Here is a 21,303-nt window from a genome sequence, read left to right on the forward strand (position 1 = left end):
ACTAGGAATCCCAATTCACCACAGAAAGTAGTGAGGAATTCATGTGCAAAGGCAATCAATAGTTTTACAATTTATGATGTGGTTCCCATTTCAGGGGTTAACTGGGGTCATTTCTTTGAATATAACTTCAATATGGTGAGGTGAATCAGCATTCAGTCTATCCACTAGCTACATAAGCAATCCCTTAGCTGCCTCACTGTTAACTGTTAATGTGTTCACAAGATTCTCAGACTTATGCTTAAGTAAACATCATCTTTATTTTTTATTTTTTATTTATTTATTTTTTTTGAGACAGAGTCTTGCTCTGTTACCAGGCTGGAGTGCAGTGGCGAGATTTCAGCTCATTGCAACCTCTGCCTCCTGGGTTCAAATGATTCTCCTGCCTCAGCCTCTCAAGTAGCTGGGACTACAGGTGTGCAGCACCATGCTCAGCTAATTTTTGTATTTTTAGTAGAGATGGGATTTCACCATGTTGGCCAGAATGGTCTCAATCTCTTGACTCATGATCTGCCTACCTCAGCTTCCCGTAGTGCTGAGATTATAGGAATAAGCCACTGTGCCTGGCCCAAGTAAATATTATCTTTACAGAAACTTACAGCTAGCAGTATATCAAGAGCATCTGAGTACCCCATATGTGAAAGTATGGCCTAAAAGAGAGCACGGCTAGGTCAGAGTACCTATTCTTATCACTTATGAGGCTCTATGATTTTGACAAATCACATACTTGCTTCAGGCCTAAGATGTTTTTCCTATAAAATGAGGACAGTACCAATAGCCTAAAAATCTCTTCCAACTCTAAGATCTGACATTCTATGACTCAGGATTCCAAGGCCTGTAACCTATATGAGGTACACAAAAGCTATTTTCATAAGGAAATAAGCAGGTTGCACATATAAGCCCAGCACAGATTAAGCGCTCAATTGAATTGAGATAAACCAAACTTCATCTTAGATATAGGCCTAACTGACTCCATTTTAGCTTCTCTCCCCGCCATGTTTCCCCCAGGTGCACAACTAGGTCACACTGTGCACCACCAGGTCACGCTGTACCCACAATCTTGCAACCATTGTAATCACATCCTGCTTGGCAAGTCCCTTGCTCATTGTGATCAACTCCTCAGTAACCAACAATCATGACAACTTCCACCTCCCCTGGTTACCAGTTTCCTCCCCTAACTCGCTTATTCTGCTTCTGTAAAATTCTGCTTTGCCCCCTTACCCTGAGCAACATATAAAAGGAAATCACATCCCTTCCTTGGGGCTGAGAGATTTGAGTGTGAGCTGACTCTCGGTCGCTGGCAATAAAGGACTTGTGATTTGAACTCAGAGTGTGGCGCTGTCCATTCAACTCACTTGGTTATAACAGAATCACATTTTGCAGAAAGTTGTGGTCTGCACGTATGACTATACCTTTAGCCTAGCTTTACAAAGATGTAAAACAAGTCATAATCATAAAGATAAAAGGACCTTAACATTTAGTCATCTTAAGGCCAGGCGTGCTGGCTCATGCCTGTAATCCTAGCAATTTGGGAGGCCAAGGCGGGTGGATCACTTAAGGTCAGGAGCTTGAGGCCAGCCTGGCCAACATGGTGAAATCCCATCTCTACTAAAAATACAAAAATTGGCCAGGCATGGTAGCACACACATGTAATCCCAGCACTTTGGGAGGCTGAGGTGGGTGGATCACCTGAGGTCAGGAGTTCGAGACCAGCCTGGCCAACATGGCAAAACTCCATCTCTGCTAAAAATACAAAAGTTAGCCTGGTGTGGTGGCACATGCCTGTATTCCCAGCTACTCGGGGAGGCTGAGGCAGAAGAATCACTTTAACCCCAGAGGAAGAGGTTGCAGTGAGCTGAGACTATACCACTGCACCCCCAGCCTGGGCGACAGTGAGACTCTGTCTCAAAAAATAATAATAATTTTAAAAATTTTTATAAATAAAAATACAAAAATTATCTGGGCGTGATGGCACCTCCCTGCAATTCTAGCCACTTGGGAGGCAGAGGCAGAAGAACTGATTTAACCCAAGAGGAGGAGGTTGTAGTGGGCCAGGATTGCACCACTGCACTCCAGCCTGGGTGACAGAGCAAGACTCTGTGTCAAAAAAAAATTTAGTCATCTTATTCAATCTCTCCTCTCCTAGTTCCTCCCAGAAATAGATGTTAGATGGCTTTTTTTTTTTTTTTTTTTGAGACAGAGTCTCACTCTGTTGCCAGGCTGTAGTGCAGTGGCGTGATCTCAGCTCACTGCAACTTCCGCCTCCCGGGTTCAAGCAATTCCACTCCCAGCTAATTTTTGTATTTTTTAGTAGAGATAGGATTTCACCATGTTGGCCAGGATGGTCTTGATCTCTTGACCTCGTGATCCACCCGCCTCGGCCCCACAAAGTGCTGGGATTACAGGCGTGAGCCACCGCACCCAGCCTAGATGGCTTTCTAACACATCTGATACAAGCCTTAGTATTAGAGGTCAAGAGAAAAACACTTACATAAATTTGATTTTATACCATTAATGAAGCTATAATAAATATGCACAACTGATGTTAATTTTAAAAGTCTTAAAATCATAGCAGAAAGAAGAAATTCTCAAAATCTTACCTCAAGATTTACCATAACAAAATTATGGGAGAGTTCTGAAATTTCTGTAGATTCTGCAAATTTGGGCTTCAGCGCTATGGGGGAAAAGATTTTGGAATAGAAGAAAAAACATCATTGTCATATTCAAACCTTAAAAAGCATAAGCACCACTATTTCTCTTTGGTAGTTTAGGCATTTCTTGAATTGATTCATATAACGAACTTTTTTTTTTTATACTCTAAAAATAAAGAATTAGGCCACCTGGATTCTGAACCTGCATAGCTACATCACCTTGAGTAACTTATTTTGTTTCTCTGAAGCTGTTACCTCATTTATAAAACAAGGATAATGGCATATGAATAGGGGGAAAAGCATTATTTGCTTTTTATAGTTACATTTCAAAAACTATTGAAGTGAAAGACAATAGAGTGACAGTCTGCCACACATATGTATATATATGTGTATACATATAAGTATGTGTGTATATATGTCGCATATATGCATACATTCCAATTATTATCATTTTTGATACAGAGTCTCACTCTGTCGCCCAGACTGGAGTGCAGTGGCATGATCTCAGCTCACTGCAACCTCTGCCTCTCAGGCTCAAGTGATTCTCAACCTCCTGAGTAGCTGGGATTATAGGGACATGCCACCACACTCGACTAATTTTTTTGTATTTTTAGTAGAGGTGGGGTTTCACTATGTTGGTCAGGCTGGTCAACTCCTGGCCTCAAGTAATCGGCCCACCTCAGCCTCCCAAAGTACTGGGATTACAGGCGTAAGCCACTGCGCCCAGCCAATGTCATATATTTCTTTAGTATCCCTTAAATAGTGAGTAGTACTGGGCCAGAGTCAGTGCCAATATTTGCTAAATGTTAATATGTGACAACACATCTGAGTTTTGAATTTAGATTGAGCACTTGGCACTTACCTTTGCAAGCTCCACACCATGATTTATGAATAATCACCATCAGGGGCAGTCCACTTAAAAGCAAAACAAAGAAATTATAATCTAGTAATTCCACTTCTTGAAATCTAATAAAATGTGTTAAAGATTCAAATCCAAGTCACAGCACCAAAAAAAAAATGTGATAAAGATTAATATATGAATATATTTCTGTAGTATTATTTCAATTGGGAAAATCTTAAGATAAATTAAATGTTCAATAACAATAGATAATTGCTGTAACAAAATTATTGATAAATTCTAACATTTCTGTAAATTCTGGAAATTTGGGCTTTAAAGTTAGGGAGGACACGGTGGCTTATGCCTGTAATCTCAGAACTTTGGGAGGCAGATGTGGGTGGATCACTTGAGGCCAGGGGTTCAAGACCAGCCTGGCCAACAAAACAAAACCCTGTCTCTGCTAAAAATACAACAATTGGCTGGACGTGGTGGCATGTGTCTGTAGTCCCAGCTATTGGGGTGGCTGAAGCATGAGAACTGCTTGAGCCTGGGAGGCAGAGGTTGCAGAGAGCCAAGATCGCGCCATTACACTCCAGCCTGGGCAACAGAAGACTCTGTCTCAAACAAACAAAATGTTACAGTATTTCTAAATGATTATTGTTATATAATCATTGAAAATAATTTTTCATTGGTAGCTTATATAAAAAACTAGGATACAAACATACCTATAGTCTGATTTTAATTATAAAATATGTACAGAGAAAAGAGCCTAAAAGAAAATGTACCAAAACATAATAGCAGTTTTCTGTGGATGATGGGATTGTAGATGTTTTCCTATAGTACATTTGTATTTCACGATTTTCCTACAATATAATTTTTATTATCAGGGACGAAAGTGTTCACAATGAGCAATGCAATCCACCTGAACCAGGCTGGCTAGAGGAAGCTCTTAAGCTCTCAAGGCTCAAATGACAACTAGTAGGAAGACCCCATGTAGGTAGGTAGCCATTAGCTTTCTCCATCACACAACCCCATGTCACCATAACAACATACACTGTATAAAAGCTACCATATACTTAACATATTGATCTGCATTTATTATTTACCCATCTCCCTCCACTGGAGCTGGGGATTCCTAAGACAAGGCACTCTTAGCTGCCTCTATGTCCCTTATCTCTGACACATATATCATTGATAGCAAACACATATATACATTTACCATATGCCAGGCACTACTGTAAATACACATAAATTAACTCATTCATTAAGTGTCAAATGAATTATTCAGCTACCTCACTTTAGGCCTATCTCACATCTGGATGGACTTTCGCCTCCAATACTTGTAAAAGCTTGTAAACCAAATAAGTAGGACAAGTTTAGGTGGCCAGTAGGATACAGATAACCATAATAGCTAAAATGTGCTTAATGTTTATTATACGACATTGTGTTGTATATGGATTACCTCATTTAAATCCTCAAAATAACGCTAAGGTAGATACTATTAACAGTCTCACAACAGAAATGAGAAAACTGAGATGCTCAATAAGAGTAAATATTTGGCCACATAAAATCTAGATTCTAGGCTGGGCTCAGTGGCTCACATCTGTAATCTCAGCACTTTGGGAGGCCGAGGCAGGAAGATCACTTAAGCTGAAAGTTCAAGACCAGCCAGAGCAACATGGTGAAAACCTGTCTCTACAAAAAAATACAAAACTTAGCCAGGCATGGGGTGCACGCCTGTAGTCCCAGCTACTCACACCATTGCACTTCAGCCTGGGAAACAGCCTAATCTCGTCTCAAAAAACAAAACAAAACCCAAACAAAAACCTATGTCCTGCTGCTTACTAGCTAACTCAGAAGTCTGACTCTAGGACCAATGTTCTTTCTATTACAGTCTACTTCAATTTAGAATGGCAATCCAGAATCCATGGTTAAACCCTATTCAATCAATAACCAACTGAATGAAGATTGGAAAAGGCCTTTTGAGTTTGCCTCATCCAAACCTCCATTTCACACATGAATCCTCTTACCAGAAACAAAAGGTGGTATCGATTACCTGATGAGCAAGGAATATGCCATCAAGGCAGCCCATCTATCTCACCTTTGAACAGCTCCGTAGTTTCAGACCATGCATGTTTTAGAATGTCTTGCTTTCTCTTTTCTCCATGGCAAACATCTATTTATTCTTCTAGAGCAAGGGTTGGCAAACTAGGGTCTGCAGGCCAAATCCAGCCCACCTCCTGCTTCCATAGGGCCCATGATATGCAAATATTTTTTTCCACATTTTTCAATGTTTGCAAAGCAAATCTAAAGACTCCTTTGTGATATGTTAAAATTAAATGTAATTCACATTTCAGTATCTGTAGCTTTATTAAAATACACTCATGCTCATTTGTTTACTTGCCATCTATAAGTAGCAACAGTATCTGATGGTCTACAAAGCCTAAAAACATTTACTATTTGGTCCTTTGCTGACATTATTCTACAGACGTGGTTCAAATGTTAACTCCTCTATAAAGCCTTTCCAAAACCACCTTTCCTAGCAGCTAGTTAGTCCTTTTCACCAGTTCCAAAGCATTTTGACATCATCCTATCTTTTACTTGTACTTCTCACCACATCTCTTTTTGTTTTTCGAGACGCACTTTCACTCTGTCACCCAGGCTGGAGTGCAGTGGTGCGATCTCAGCTCACTGCAACCTCTGCCTCCCAGGTTCCAGGGATTCTCGTGCCTCAGCCTCCAGAATAGCTGGGATTACAGGCACACCATCATGCTTGACTATTGTGTATTTAGCAGAGACAGGGTTTCACTGTGTCGGCCAGGCTAATCTCGAACTCCTGACCTCGATTTTGGACTCCCAAAGTGCTGGGACTACAAGCATGAGCCATCACACCTGGCCTCGCACCACATATCTCAAGAGCAAAAATACTGCATCTAATTAGTCTTTGACAATCACAGGCACTGTTAAAGTAGGTACCTAGCATTTGTTCAATGAAATCAATGAAAAATGAAAGCCAAGCTTACAATATTTGCCTTGAAATACAGAATGAAGCACAACAGTTAAGGATATTGTTATAATTTCTCTAGATTAGATCAAAATTTATATTCTCAGCACTATCAAAATACTACTTAAGGGCAGACCAATGACAAATGTACCCAAAATATTACATGGAGTTACACAGGGAACATTAAGTTACATTAAGTGAAAAGGATTCCAGGAGACTCCCTATTTTAAAAGATTTTATTAGAGGAAATAATCTAGGAGATAGCTGTCCTACTTCCACAAAAACAAAGCTTCCCAAGCACAGAAACCAATGGATTTATCTGTGAACTCAGTCTCAGAATAAAGACTAGCAAAGTCAGTACAGTACTCAAAAAATACTTTTGTGGCATGAAAAAAGGGCAGGTACAGATGCAGAACTGTGCCATCTTTGGTTTCTGTTCACAATTGCTTAAAACAATTCTCATCCATCCAGTCTGTTCTCCCACACCTCAGATGAGGAAAGTCAATTGTCAATGCTCTGTAATATCCCAAGTAGGATCCAATCTAAGCAATTCCTATCCACCTGAGGTCTGTTCTCTGGAGGGATTTCCCAGGATGCGCCACGATAGTTCTCCATTCTCTTTAGTCTCAACTTATGCTGTAAACCCAAGGCCTGACACAGAGACAGGCAGGAAAGTTCGAGTGAATCAGTCACAACAGCTCTAGTACAGTATTGCATTGATATGCTCTGAAGACCTTCAGCTTATTCTTGCCAGAAAAACAATGTGCAGTGGAAGTAAGAAGCCATGGCTTTCCCCCGGCCCCCCACCTCCTCTGGTTAGTGCAGGCTCTGGCTCAGATACTGAAGAAACATGTTGGCCAGTTGAGGCAAGTTCTCATTGTTGGGATGCATTTTAGTGTACGAAATAAACTGGCGACGAAGGCGACTCAGTTCCGCCATGGTAAAGGGCCGGGCAAACCGCAAGTGCTCTGTGGTACCAGGAAGCATGAGCAAGTCCCCAGGGACTGCGCTCTTCTGCGCTTCCATCAGTCCGGCCAATACTTGACTCGTGACCTGGTCCAACTGGTGCAGAAAGCTGCCGGAGGCGAGGGGCTGGGACTGGGTAGACTGATGGGGCGGTGGGGCCCGGTTCTCAAACAGGGCAGAGCGGATCTCCGCCAGGGGTAACTGCTCCTCTAAGCCCAGCAAAGTGAATAAAGGCCGGTCCCAGCGATTCCGAGAATCGGGAGCCTCAAAGCGCAGCGTTAGGGCCTCCAGGAGTTCGGGAGGGTAAAAGGCACTGGACACATGCTTTGCAGATTTCTCTGATTCCGGAGTCACGAGAGCTGGTGACTCTGTAGCCCCGGTTTCTTCTAGCTCCAGTTCCTTAGGTACGTCGGCCTGGGCACTTCCATTTACTACGGAGCCCGCAGTATGTAGTTCCCTGAGGACACTGCTGCCGGCCGCCAGGGGTCCCCCGTCCTTCTCAGCGCGTGGCTGCCAACTCACACTGACGTTCAGGCCCGGTTTGTCGTTCGCGCCCGCTACCTGAGGTCCAGCGCTCGGGCCGCCGGGACGTACGCAGTAAACCAGGCACAGCGGGGTGCGCGCTGCGCGCGCCAGGCAGTAAAGCTCGTAACGGAAGCCTTTGATGTAGTTAAGCGAGTCCAGGATGACCACGTCGTGACGACTCAGGTGCCGCTCAACAGAGGCTCGCAGAGCTCCACGCAGTGCCTTCTCACGAGCAGAATCGCCGTACACGGTTGGGTCCTCTGCGCCCAGCACAGCCGCGTCGTCCACCACGTACACCCCGCGGCCCTCGGCCGCCAGGGCCACGCGCAACTCTTCAGCACGCCGGCTCTTGCCGCTGTACGGCAGCCCGCAAAACACCACGAGCGGCATCCTCTCAGGGAGCGACCATATGCCACCGCGCTGCGTCAACTTCCGGGTTGTCCGCGTCCCGACGTACGCCGGAAGTGCAAACTGCTCTTCCTATCCCTTGACTTTTACAGACCTTGTTTCTATGGAAACAGGAGTTCTATGCCAACTAGGAGAAAGCTCTTAGAAAGATGCAGAGACTAGAATGGCATCAGTTATTTATGCCAAGTGTTATAGGCCTCGGGAGAATGTGATCTCCCTGCAGCCAAAGCCTGCCCGTCCATTTATTAATAAGGCCTCAGGGGCATTAAATATTATAAGCAATCAGCACTATATTTAGCATATAGAAGCCAATTCATAAATGCTGGTTCTCCTTCATTCCTCCTCTTACACCTACTGGCTCTCAGTAAATGTTTATTAAATTACCATTTCAAGCATTCAACATCTTCATGGTTGGGAATTCAAAGATAAACATAAAACTGTTTCCCCACAAAAGATAAAGGGTCTGAATGGGAAGGATCAGGCACCTACAATCAGAGTAATAAATACTATAATGGATAGATGCAGGTGAGGTTATAAAAGAACAGAAGGGAAAAACAAACTACCCAGAGAAATCATTGAAGACTTAATATAGGAATATTCATTTGACTTAGAACTTGAAAGACAAATGGGAATTTTTCTCCTTAGTAGGGTTGCCAGATAAAATACAGAATGCCCATTTAAGTTTAAATTTCAGATAAACACCAACAACATTTTTAAGCTTAAGTGAGTCTCATATTGCATGGATATATTTAAATTTATCTAAATTTCAAATTTAACTGGGCATCTTTAATTTTTTATTATTAATTTACTTTTTTAGAGATGAAGTGTCAGTATGTTGCTCAGGCTGGTCTCAAACTCTTGGGCTCAAGTAATTGTACCACCTCTGCCTCCCAAAGTGCTAGGATTACAGGTATGTGAGCCAAAATGCCTGGCCTGCATCCTTTGTTATTATTATTTTTTTTTTTTTTGAGACAGTCTCACTCTGTTGCCCAGCCTGGCGTGCAGTGGCGTGATCTCAACTCACTGCAACCTCTGCCTCCAGGTTCAAGTGATTCTCCTGTTTCAGCCAAGTAGCTGGGACTACAAGTGTCTGCCGCCACACCCAGCTACTTTACATACTTTTATAGAGAAGGGGTTTTGCCATGTTGACCAGGCTGGTTTTGAACTCCTGACCTCAGGTGATCCACCAGCCTCAGCCTCCCAAAGTGCTGAGATTAAAGGCATGAGTCACAGTGCCTGGTCATCCTTTATTTTTATTTGCTCAATTTGGCAACTCTATTCTAGCAGAAGGTTTGAGACCCAGGGCTATGGAACTGTTGGATCTCTTCTATAAACAGCAAGCACTATAGAATGGTAGGTGCAGAAATATGAGTGTGCATGTGTATGTGTGTATACTGTAGGTGCACATATACTGGGGTCTTTGCATCTCTCTGGTACTGTATAGTAAAAAAGATTCAAGTCTTGGCTGTGCCACTTACTAGCATTGTAATTATTGGCAAATTATATAACTTTTCTGTATTTCAATTTCCCCTTCTATAAAATAACAACAGTTATTTCACAGGTGTACCAACTTAGTAAGCTGTTGTGAGGGTTAAATAAATGTAAACACAGCCCCAGCACGGTGGCTCATGCCTGTAATCCCAGCACTTTGGGAGACCAAGGAGGGTGGATCACCTGAGGTCAGGAGTTCGAGACCACTCTGGCCGACATGGTGAAACCCTGTCTCTACAAAAAATATATTTTAAAAAATTAGCCAGGTGTGGTGGCATGAGCCTGTAATCCCAGTTACCCGAGAGACTGAGGCAGGAGAATTGCTTGAACCCGGGAGGTGGAGATTGCAGTGAGTTAAGACCGTGCCACCATTGCACTCCAGCCTGGACAACAAGAGTGAAACTCCATCTCAAAAAAACAAAAAAAAGGAAACACAGACCAGTGCTTAGCTTTCCCTCTCATGCCCTGCCTTTCCCTCCTCATGCACTGAATTGTCTGTGCATAAACTAAACCTACTTGAGACTTTAGACTATTCAACTTGACTCTAGTAGGCAGTGTGGTATACAATTTTAAAGAGCAGGCTCTGAAGCCAGAGTGCTTAGGTCTGCCACTTGCTAGCTGTGTGATCTTGGGCAAGTTACCTTGATAAACTTAAAAAACTGTGCTTTACTTTTTTCTTCTCTAAAATTAAGATAACAATACCACCACCTCAAAAAGTTGTTGTGAGAATTAAATGAGTTGATTTGCATAATTTAATGCCTAAGTAGCACTTAGTACAGCTGACCCTTGAACAACCCCAGGATGAGGGGCACTGACCCCCCAATGCAGCCAAAAATCTGCATATAGCTTTTGACTCCCTAAAACTTAACTACTAATAGCCTACTGTTGACTGGAAGCCTTACTAATAATATATTCAGTTAACACATATTTTGAATGTCATATGTATTCTTACAATAAAGAAAGCTAAAGAAAAGAAAATGTTTCCAGGAAGCAGGGGGAAAAAAAAGAAGAAAATAAAAAGAAAATCAAAAAGAAGCAAAAATATATTTAGTATTCACTAAGTGGAAGTGGATAATCATAAAGTTCTTCATCCTTGTCTCCATGCTGAGTGGGCTGAGGAGGAGGAGGAAGAAGAGGGGTTGGTCTTGCTGTCTCAAGATGGCAGAGGCAGAGGAGGGTGGAAAGGGAGGCAGAACAGGCAGGCACACTTGTTGTAACTTTACGGAAATACATTATAATTTCCGACTTTTTTGCTTTTTCATTTCTTTTTTATTTTTATTTTTTAGAGGGGGACGGGGAGTGGGAGGGAGACTGATTTCTCTAAAAATGTTTCCATACCATACCAATCCTTTTTCTTTGCTTTACTTTCAGGGTACGTACCTTAGAAGAGTCCATGTTGTAAAATAAGTCAAAAGCAGTCCTAAATAATTAGGACCTTCTGCCAGATCTGTTTCCTGGCACTGCTTCTTCTACATGTTCTTCCTCATCATCTGGCACTCATCTCCAGCAAGTTATCTGCTGTTCATTCCTCTGGTGTGGTGTCTATTAGCTCTTGAATTTAATCCAAGATCATATCTTAAAACCCTTAACCCCTCATCCTTTTTTTTTTTTTTTTTTATTATCTACAATCTCTTTCATAATTTTAATTGTCTGTCATAAACCCTGAGAAGTCTTGTGTACACCTGGACACAGTTTTATCCCCCAGGAATTTATTGTTTCAGGCTTGATGGCCTTCACAGCTATTTCTACAACAATGGTATGTTCTCTCTACTGGGGTTTTCTTCCATATCTTGCACAATCTTTTTTCCACTTTTTTCCAGTAGTGTGTGTAATGAGCCTTAAAGGTCCTTATCACTCCCTGACGTAGTAGCTGATTTAAATATTGTGTTTGGAGGCAAATAGACCACTTTTATGCCTTTGGTGTTGAACTCATGGAGCTTTGGGTGGCCAGAGTATTGTCCAATATCAAAAGAACTTTAAAAGGCAGTCTCTTACTGGCAAGTCTACTTACTGACTTCAGGAACAAAGCATCAATGGAACCAGTCCAGAAAAACGGTTCTTGTTGTCTAGGCCTTCTTATTGCACAACCTAAACACTGGCAGCTGGTGTTTGTCTTTGCTCTTCAAGACTGGGGTTAGCAGCTTTATGGACAAGGGCAGTTCTAATGACAAACCTGACTCAAACTCCTGGGCTCTGATAATCGTCCCACCTCTGCCTCCCAAAGTGCTGGGGTTTGTTTTTGTAGAGTTAGCCTATCTCTTCTTGCCTTCAATCTTGGTACTTGCTTCTCTTCCTTACTATTTTTTTTTTCTTTTCAAAAACTGAAATAGGGTCTTGTTTTGTTGCCCAGGCTACAGTTCAGTGGTGTGCGATCAGGGCTCACTGTAGCCTCAATCTTCCAGGCTCAAGCAATCCTCCTATCTCAGACTCCTGAGTAGCGGGAAGAACAGGCCCGTACCATCACACCCAGCTAATTTTTGTATTTTTTGTTGGTCTTCCTTACTATTAATGTCCTTTTTGCCATTTTTTTCCCAGAACAGGGTACCTTAATCTACATTAAACACCTGTTCAGGCAGATATCCTTTCTCTTCAATGATTTTCTTAACAGTGTCCAAGAATTCATTTGCTGCCTCTTGGTCAGCACAAGCTGCTTCTCCTGTATCTTGAATTTTTTTGAGAGTCTCACTCTGTCACCCACACTGGAGTACAGTGGCACGATCTTGGCTCACCGAAACCTCTGCCTTCCAGGCCCAAGTGATTCTCCTGCCTCAGCCCCGAGTAGATGAGATTACAAGCGCAGGCCACTACTGCCTGGCTAATTTTTGTATTTTTTGTAGAGATGGAGTTTCACCATGTTGGCCAGGATGGTCATGAACTCTTGACCTCAAATGATCCACCTGCCTTGGACTCCCAAAGTGCTAGTATTACAGGTGTGAGTCACTGCACACAACCTATCTTGACATTTTTTAAGACAAACCTCTTTCTAAAATCAGCAAACCATCATTCGTTGGCATTAAATACTCCAGCTTTAGATACTTCACCTTTTTGCTTTAAGTTGCCATATAATGACTTTGCTTTTTATCAAATCATATTAGAGTCAATGGATACTCTTTGCTTATCGTACCCACACAAAAGCTACATATTATGCACATAAAAAGGCATTTGGCAAAAACTGTAAGATTTTTGCACCTGTTGGCATAGCTACAGTGATAACTTCATGAATTTCCTTTTTTTTTTTTTTTTTACACAATCGTGGTCCTAATGCTGGATTTATCTTTTTTTAAAATTTTTTTGTAGAGACAGGGTCTTACTCTGTTGCCCAGGCTGGTCTCGATCTCCTGGGCTCAAGCAATCCTCCTGCCTCAGACTCTCAAAATGCATTCATTTATTTTGAAATGGCAAGCAACTACCTCTGCAGACCTCAGTCTGCGGTACATATCAAGCAATTCAATGTTTTCTTGTAAGGTTATGAGTTTTCTCTGCTTCTTGGAAACACTTCCAGCATCACCTATGGCACTTTCTATGGGTTTCATGGTGTTATTCTAGGTTTATGATATTGCACTAAATACCATGAAAAATATCCAAGAACTGTGGAGATTCCTTTTTCTTTTTGATACCAAGTCTCGCTCTGTTGCCCAGGCTGGAGTGCAGTGGCGTGATCTTAGCTCAGTGCAACCTCTGTCTCCCAGATGCAAGGGATTCTCCTGCCTCAGCCTCCCAAGTAGCTGGGATTACAGGCATGTGCCCACCACACCCAGCTAATTTTTTAGTATTTTTAGTAGAGACAGGGTTTCACCATGGTGGCCAGGCTGGTCTCGAACTCCTGACCTCAAATGATCCTTCTCCCTTGGCCTCCTAAAGTGCTGGGATTACAGACGTGAGCCACCATGCCCGGCCAAGAGACTATAGAGCCATATGCAGTACGCTGGAGAGACGAACTGCTCACTGAAGATGATTAATGTTGCACAGCATTTTAAGCGGATACTCACAATACTTGAAGCTCACCTCCATAGCAACAGGAGGTGGCTATAAAATTATTACAGTCATAAATTATATAGTACAGTTAATTTTTATGTAGTTATATATTTTTTTGTTTTTTTGTTTTGTTTTTATTTATTTATTTATTTATTTTTTGAGATGGAGTCTCACTCTGTCATCCAGGCTGGAGTGCAATGGCACGATCTTGGCTCACTGCAACCTCCGCCTCCTGGGTTCAAGCAATTATTCTGTCTCAGCCTCCCGAATACCTGGGATTACACATGCGAGCCACCATGCCCGGCTAATTTTTTGTATTTTTAGTAGAGATGGGATTTCACTGTGTTAGCCAGGTTGGTCTCAATCTCCTAACCTCGTGATCTGCCCACCTCAGCTTCCCAAAGTGCTAGGATTACAGGTGTGAGCCACCACACCTGGCCTGCAGTTATGATTTAATATGGCATCTTTACATTTGTTTACATTTTTTCCTTCTGCAAATAGCACCGTGTATGTTATATAAACATATGAAGTTTTTCATTTTTTTATTTTTTTTACTTTTTATTATTTATTTATTTTGAGACAGAGTCTCGCTCTGTTGCCCAGGCTGGAGTACAGTGGTGCAATCTCGGCTCAGTGCAACCTCCACCTCCCGGGTTCAAGCGATTCTCCTGCCTCAGCCCCCCAAGTAGCTGGTATTTTTTGTAGAGGAGGGGTTTCACCGTGTTGCCCAGACTGGTCTCAAACTCCTGGGCTCAAGTTATCTGCCTGTCTCAGCCTACCAAAGTGCTGTGATTATAGGCATGAGCCACTGAACTCGGCCTGTGTGCAGAAGTTTTGATAAATTTTAGCTTTTTATAGTAGATTTCTACATGTTTTATGGTAGTAAATGATAATATAGACTAGTATCTACATAAATTTTATGTACTTGTAACATATCTTTTTCTTAAGTCTTTTGAGATTTCTAGGCTATGCCATTCATCTCCAAGTTTTCTGAAATTGCTTGAAATCTACAAAACATTTTCCAATACATTTATTATTGAAAAAAATCCACATATAAGTGGACCTGTATAGTTCAAACCCATGTTGTTCAGCTAGGCGTGGTGGTTCACACTTGTAATCCCAGAACTTTGGGAGGCTGAGGCAGGTGGATCACCTGAGGTTGGGAGCTCAAGACTAGGTAAAACCCCGTCTCTACTAAAAACTACAAAATTCAGCCAGGCATGATGGCGCATGCCTGTAATCTCAGTTACCTGGGAGGCTAAGGCACAAGAATCGCTTGAATCTGGGAGGTGGAGGTTGCAATGAACCAAGATCACATCACTGCACTCCAGGTGACAGAGCAAGGCTCTTGCCAAAAAACAAAAAACTATGTTGTTCAAGGCTCAACTATAAATGTTCACCAATATTATTGCTGTTGTTGTAATTAGGCAACTATTCAGTTCTTGCTCTGCCTTGGTATAGCCCTTCACCTGAAATTAATGTTAAGTTGATATCTGAGGCCAGGCATGGTGGCTCATGCCTGTAATCCCAGCATTTTGGGAAGCCAAGATGGGTGGATCGCCTGAGGTCAGGAGTTTGAGACCAGCCTGACCAATATGGAGAAACCTGCCTCTAAAAACAAACAAAAAAAAGTTGATATCTGAAAAGTGTTATACCACCATAAATGACCTAAAACCATGTCTTGTACCTGGCAGCTGCTTCTTTCTTCCCATCTTCCAGTGTCCTCCAATGAATATGATCTCCAAAACCTGGAAGGAAAGAACTTTATAAGCATTCACACAATGAACAAAGGGCACAAACCCAAGAAGGAAGTGTGCATGTTCACAAGATACCCACTAAGAAGGTTTTCTTCTGTCAAGAGCTTGGTGTTCAAGTCCCAGCTCCACCACCTTCTAGGTGTATGGGACCATATCTCAAGCCTCAGTTTTCATACCTGCAAAATGGAGATACCACCACCTAATTCACAGTTTCAAAGGAGTTTAAATTTAAAAATGATGATAAGTACTTTGTAAACTGTCACAGAATATGCCAACAATACTAAAAGAATGAATGAGAATTTCCCACAGAGTAAACATAAAGTAGGTCATAAAAATCCTAACTAATTGAAGGTGATTCAGGAATACTGCTTTAGATTCAGAAAGACCTGGGTCCACGACTCCACTTCCTATCAAGTGTGTGAATTTTTGTGAGCGAGGTAAGCTCTCTGAGTACCAATTTGTTTTTTCCCTTCATCTGTAAAAACAAGATAATAAGACCTACTCCAAGTGTTAGTATAAGGAGTAAATGAAGTATTTAAAGCTATTGTTATTATTATTCCCAAAATTCAGCCAGAGTAATCTTTGTATTTTATTTATTTTGAGAGGGAGTCTCCCTCTGTCACCCAGACTGGAGTGCAGTGGCACGACCTCGGCTCAATGCAACCTCTGCCTCTCAGATTCAAGTGATTCTCTTGCCTCAGCCGCCGGAGTAGCTGGGATTACAGGCACCTGCCACCATGCTCAGCTACTTTTTGTATTTTTAGTAGAGACAGGGTTTCACTATGTTGTTCAGGCTGGTCTTGAACTCCTGACCTCAGGTGACCCGCCCACCTTGGCTTCCCAAAGTGCTGGGATTACAGATTTGAGCCACCATGCCTGGCCTCTATTTTATTTTTTTAAACTCCTGAGCATATTTTGTAGAATAGCACAGAATGGTCTTTCTAAATCATGTCACTCCTGGTAAAAAACAAAAAAATCTTTCAAAGGTTTTCCAATGCCCTTCAATATAGGTCCAACTCTTGCAGCAGGGTTTACAAAGCCTCTCAGAATATGGCATCTGCCCACCTCTCCAGCCTCTTTCCACACTTTTCCTAAAATCTTATACACACACCCTATATTTTGACTTTTTTTTTTTTTGAGATAGAATCTCACTGTCACCCAGGCTGGAGTGTAGTGGTGTGATCTCAGCTCACTGCAACCTCCACTCCCAGGTTCAAGTGATTCTCCTGTCTCAGCCTCCCAAGTAGCTGGGATTACAGATGCCTGCCACCATGCCTGGCTAATTTTTTTTTTTTTTTTTTTGAGACAGAGTTTCACTCTTGTTGCCAGGGCTGGAGTGCAATGAGGCGATCTCGGCTCATGCAACCTCCACCTCCCAGGTTCAAGTGATTCTCCTGCCTCATCCTCCTGAGTAGCTGGGATTACAGGCATGCACCACCACGCCCAGCTAATTTTGTATTTTTAGTAAAGACAGGGTTTTTCCATATTGGTAATTCTGGTCTCAAACTCCTGACCTCACGTGATCCGCCCACCTCGGCCTCCCAAACTGCTGGGATTACAGGCGTAAGCCACCGTGCCCAGCCTGTAATTTTCGTATTTTTAGTAGAGACAGGGTTTCGCTATGTTGGCCAGGCTGGTCTTGAGCTCCTGAGCTCAGGTGATCCACCAGCCTCCTCAGCCTCCCAAAGTGCTGGGATTACAGGCATCAGCCAGCACATCCAGCCCTTTCACTTCTTTAAATGAGAGTAAAGCACCCTCTCCCCTCTAGGCTTTCATAATCACTGCCACCTGTGCAATTCCTCTGTCCCTCACCTCCAAGGCTTCAGATATAAGCCTACAGGGCATTTCTTCTGGTATATCTTCCCTGACTCCAAAAGCACCCTGTTCTTGCTCCATCACAGCACTCCCCAGGCTGACTTGTAAATGTTTATGTGTCCATCTATGGACCGTATCTGTCTTATTCCGTTTTCTTTTCTTACCATTTAGCAGTACACATGGTCACAGTAAGTGCTCCATAAAATATTTGTTTAGCAAGTTAATCTTATTTAGATCATATCACATAAGAGAATTTTATATTCAAAAATTATTAGTGATCATAATGCTAGCTGCTATTTACTGACCACCTCATATGTGCCTGGCATACCACATGTGTTATCACATTTAAATTTGGCCTTATTAACAACCCATTTTTACTTAATCTCTCTATGCTTCAGTTTTCTCATCTTTACAGAGGCATAATAGGCCAGGCACGGTGGCTCATGCCTATAATCCTAGCACTTTGGGAGGCCAAGGTGGGTGGATCACCTGAGGTCAGGCATTCAAGATCAGCCTGGCCAACATGGCAAAACCCCATTTCTATTAAAATACAAAAATTAACTGGGTGGATCACGAGTCAAGAGATTGAGACCATTCTGGCCAACATGGCAAAACCCCATCTCTACTAAAAATACAAAAGTTAGCCAGGCATGGTGGTGCACGCCTGTAATCCCAGCTACTCTGGAGGCTGAGGAAGAATTGCCTGAACCCAAGAGGTGAAGGTTGCAGTGAGCTGAGATGGCACCAAAGCACTCCAGCCTGCGCAACAGGAACAAGACTCCATCTCAAAAAGAAAAAAAAAAAGAGGCATAATAATTATATCTCATAAAGTTGTTACTGAATATTAAATAAGAAATATATGCAAAAAATTTAGCATAGTGCTTAGCATACTGTAAATGATCAGTAAGTACTAGGTTTTGTCATTCTATACGATTGAGAATTCTGAGGCTCAAGAAGTTACATCATCTGTACTGATCACATAACTGCTAAATGGCCAATTTGAGATTTAAATTGCAATCATGTGCCATTTTGGTTACTACACTCATCTTTCAGATTTTTCTTTCTCAGAAATAAATTCAAATCTAATTTTCATCAGTGCTACCACAGGGAAACAAAAGGTCATCCAGATTAGCACATGCAGGCAGTACTGAAACTAACCATCGTCACTTTTCATTCCCAACAGCATGGGATGCTGTCACTTACCTAAGGCTCAAAGTTTGATTCTGAAGAGTGAATGATTGAGAATGAAATTGAGAGGATGCCCAAGAGAACTGGAAGGTATCTAACATGATCACGATCATTCTATTGGTCAATACCTAAACTCAGGCAACTGAATCCTGCTTTGGCAAGATGCCCAACTAGACAGTCTGAAGGGATATACACCTACAAAACAATGAAATCCTAGATAAAATGGACTCTCAGAATGTGCTCACTAGACTCATAGTAATGACACAAATCCTCCAGAAACACAAAGCAAGCTAAAACCAATAAGCAAGAAGCAAGTGAGGCTGCCCTGAAAGCAAGCGTCCATTATGATGTGGCAAAATGGAGATGAATCTGAAACTCCCACATTAACACAACCCTCAGAAGAGACTAAAATGATTCCACGTCAGTGGTACCCCCTGGTTTTCAGATTAATCAAATGCCAAAACTTTCTGGAGGAAAGCATTTTCCACTTTAGGCTTCCAGGACAGCCAATGATGAAGAACAACCATTATGAGCTCACAGTCATGGATCACCAAAAATCTAAGAAAAGAAGTCACCACAAGTTAGAACAGAAGCAACAAACAGATTTTGATCCTTGAGGACTTCAGATATTAGAATTGTCAGCCACAGAATACAGAAGTAACTATGCATGAAATGTTTAAAGAAATAACACATGGAATCACAAAATCAGGCATGCAACATGCAAAATAAAAAGTCAAATCTGGCCAGGTGTGGTGGCTCACACCTGTAATCCTAGCACTTTGGGGGGCCAAGGTGGACGGATTGCCTGAGCTGAGGAGTTCGAGACCATCCTGGGCAACATGGTAAAATCCCATCTCTACTACAATACAAAAAATTAGCCAGGTGTGGTGGTGGAAGCCTATAGTCCCAGCTACTTGGGAGGCTGGAGTAGGAAAAATCTCTTGAACCTGGGAGGTAGAGTTTACAGTGAGCTGAGATCACGCCACCACACTCCATCCTGGGTGACAGAGTGAGACTCTGTCTCAAATAAAAAAAAAAAAAAATTCTGTAGACCTAAAAAAAAGTAAAATCCGTGAAAGCATCAAATAGAACTTCTAGAAATTAAAAATACAATTGTTGAAATTCAAAGTGAATGAATATGCAGTGACAAAAGGAAATGAGTGATCAAGCCATGAAAAGACGTGGAGAACCTTAAATATATACTAAGCGGAAAATGCAGTTTGAAAAGGCTTTATACTACATAATTCCAATGACATGACATTGGAAAAGGCAAAATTATGGAGATAGTAAACAGATCTGTGGTTAACAGGGATTCTGGGGGAGACAGATGAATACGTGGAGCCCAGGATATTTTTACAACAGTGAAACTATTCTATATGAAACTGTAATGGTGGAGTCAAATTGTTGCGGCCTGAATTGCATCCCCTACCCCACTCCAAAGTTCATATGTTGTAGTCCTAACCCCTAGTACTTCAGACTATATTTGAAGAAAGGGTCTTTAAAGCTGAGGTAAAATGAGGTCATTGGGGTGGGTCCTAATCCTTCTGAGAAGAGGAGATTAAGACATAGACAAATTTAAAGGGAAGATCATGTGAAGACATAGAAGACAACCATCTACAAGAAGAAACCAACCCTGCCAAGGCCTTCATCTTAGACGTCTAGCCTCCAGAATCATGAGAAAATAAACTTCTGTTGTTTAAGCCAGTTAGTCTGGCTTAAACATTTGTTATGGCAGTCCTAAAAAACACACACATGTTATGTTTGTCAAAACATATAAAATGTACAACTCCAAGAATGAACCTTAATGTAAACTAAGAACTTTAGTTAATAATAATGTATCAGGCCGGGGCGGTGGCTCATGCCCATAATCCCAGCACTTTAGGAGGCCGAGGCAGGTGGATCACAAGGTCCAGAGATTGAGACCAAATGGGTCAACACGGTGAAACCCTGTCTCTACTAAAAATACAAAAATTAGCTGGGCATGGTGGCGTACACCTGTAGTCCCAGCTACTCGGGAGGCTGAGGCGGGAGAATTGCTTGAACCCAGGAGGTGAAGGCTGTGGAGAGCCCAGATAATGCCATTGCACTCCAGCCTGGGTAGCAAGAGTGAAGCTCTGTTTCAAAATAATAATAATAATGTATCGATATTGGTTCATCAATTGTAATAAATGTACCACATTAATGCAAGATGTTACTAGCAGAAGTTGGGGGAGGGAGGGAGAGAGGGAAGGGAATATAGGAGAACCCTGTATTTTCTGCTCAATTTTTCTGTAGACCTAAAGCTGCTCCAAAAATAAAGTATCAGTTTTTAAAAATACGGTGGATAGGTTAAAACAGCAAATTAGAGGCGGTGGAGGCATAGATCAGAAAAAGTTATCCAGGGTGCAACACAAAGAGACAAGGAGATGAAATTTATGAAGGAGAGGCCAAGAGATATAGCATAGATTGTGAAAGTCTAATACACATAAAATTGGAGTCTCAGGATGAAAGAATAAAGGAAAAAGACATATATAAAGGCAGGGCATGGTGGCTCGTGCCTGTAATCCCAGCACTTTGAGAGGCTGAGGCAGATGGATCACTTGAGGCCAGGAGTTCGAGACCAGCCTGGCCAACATGGTGGAAACTCTTCTCTACTAAAAACACAAAAATTAGCCAGGCACGGTGCTGTGTGCCTGTAGTCCCAGTTAT

The 21,303-nt window shown here is 42.0% G+C and overlaps 2 protein-coding genes across 2 annotated transcripts in view; both read right to left on the reverse strand.

The window, feature by feature from the left end:
* TXNDC12 (thioredoxin domain containing 12) overlaps positions 1 to 21,303 on the reverse strand; it is a 38,146-nt gene that overhangs the window by 6,217 nt on the left and 10,626 nt on the right. Inside the window, exons 2-4 of the mRNA XM_017548776.2 lie at positions 15,543 to 15,603; positions 3,511 to 3,563; positions 2,598 to 2,671 (exon numbers count right to left, since the gene is read on the reverse strand). Coding sequence (XP_017404265.1) covers positions 2,598 to 2,671; positions 3,511 to 3,563; positions 15,543 to 15,603 — 188 coding nt within the window. The remainder of the gene's footprint in view (positions 1 to 2,597; positions 2,672 to 3,510; positions 3,564 to 15,542; positions 15,604 to 21,303) is intronic.
* KTI12 (KTI12 chromatin associated homolog) lies at positions 6,546 to 8,662 on the reverse strand. Its single transcript, XM_017548775.2, has one exon. It carries the CDS (start codon positions 8,369 to 8,371, stop codon positions 7,307 to 7,309), a length of 1,065 nt encoding a protein of 354 aa, XP_017404264.1. The 5' UTR covers positions 8,372 to 8,662; the 3' UTR covers positions 6,546 to 7,306.

The sequence above is a fragment of the Cebus imitator genome, unplaced genomic scaffold, assembly GCF_001604975.1.
Source record: "Cebus imitator isolate Cc_AM_T3 unplaced genomic scaffold, Cebus_imitator-1.0 Scaffold214, whole genome shotgun sequence".
Classification (NCBI taxonomy): Eukaryota; Metazoa; Chordata; class Mammalia; order Primates; family Cebidae; genus Cebus; species Cebus imitator.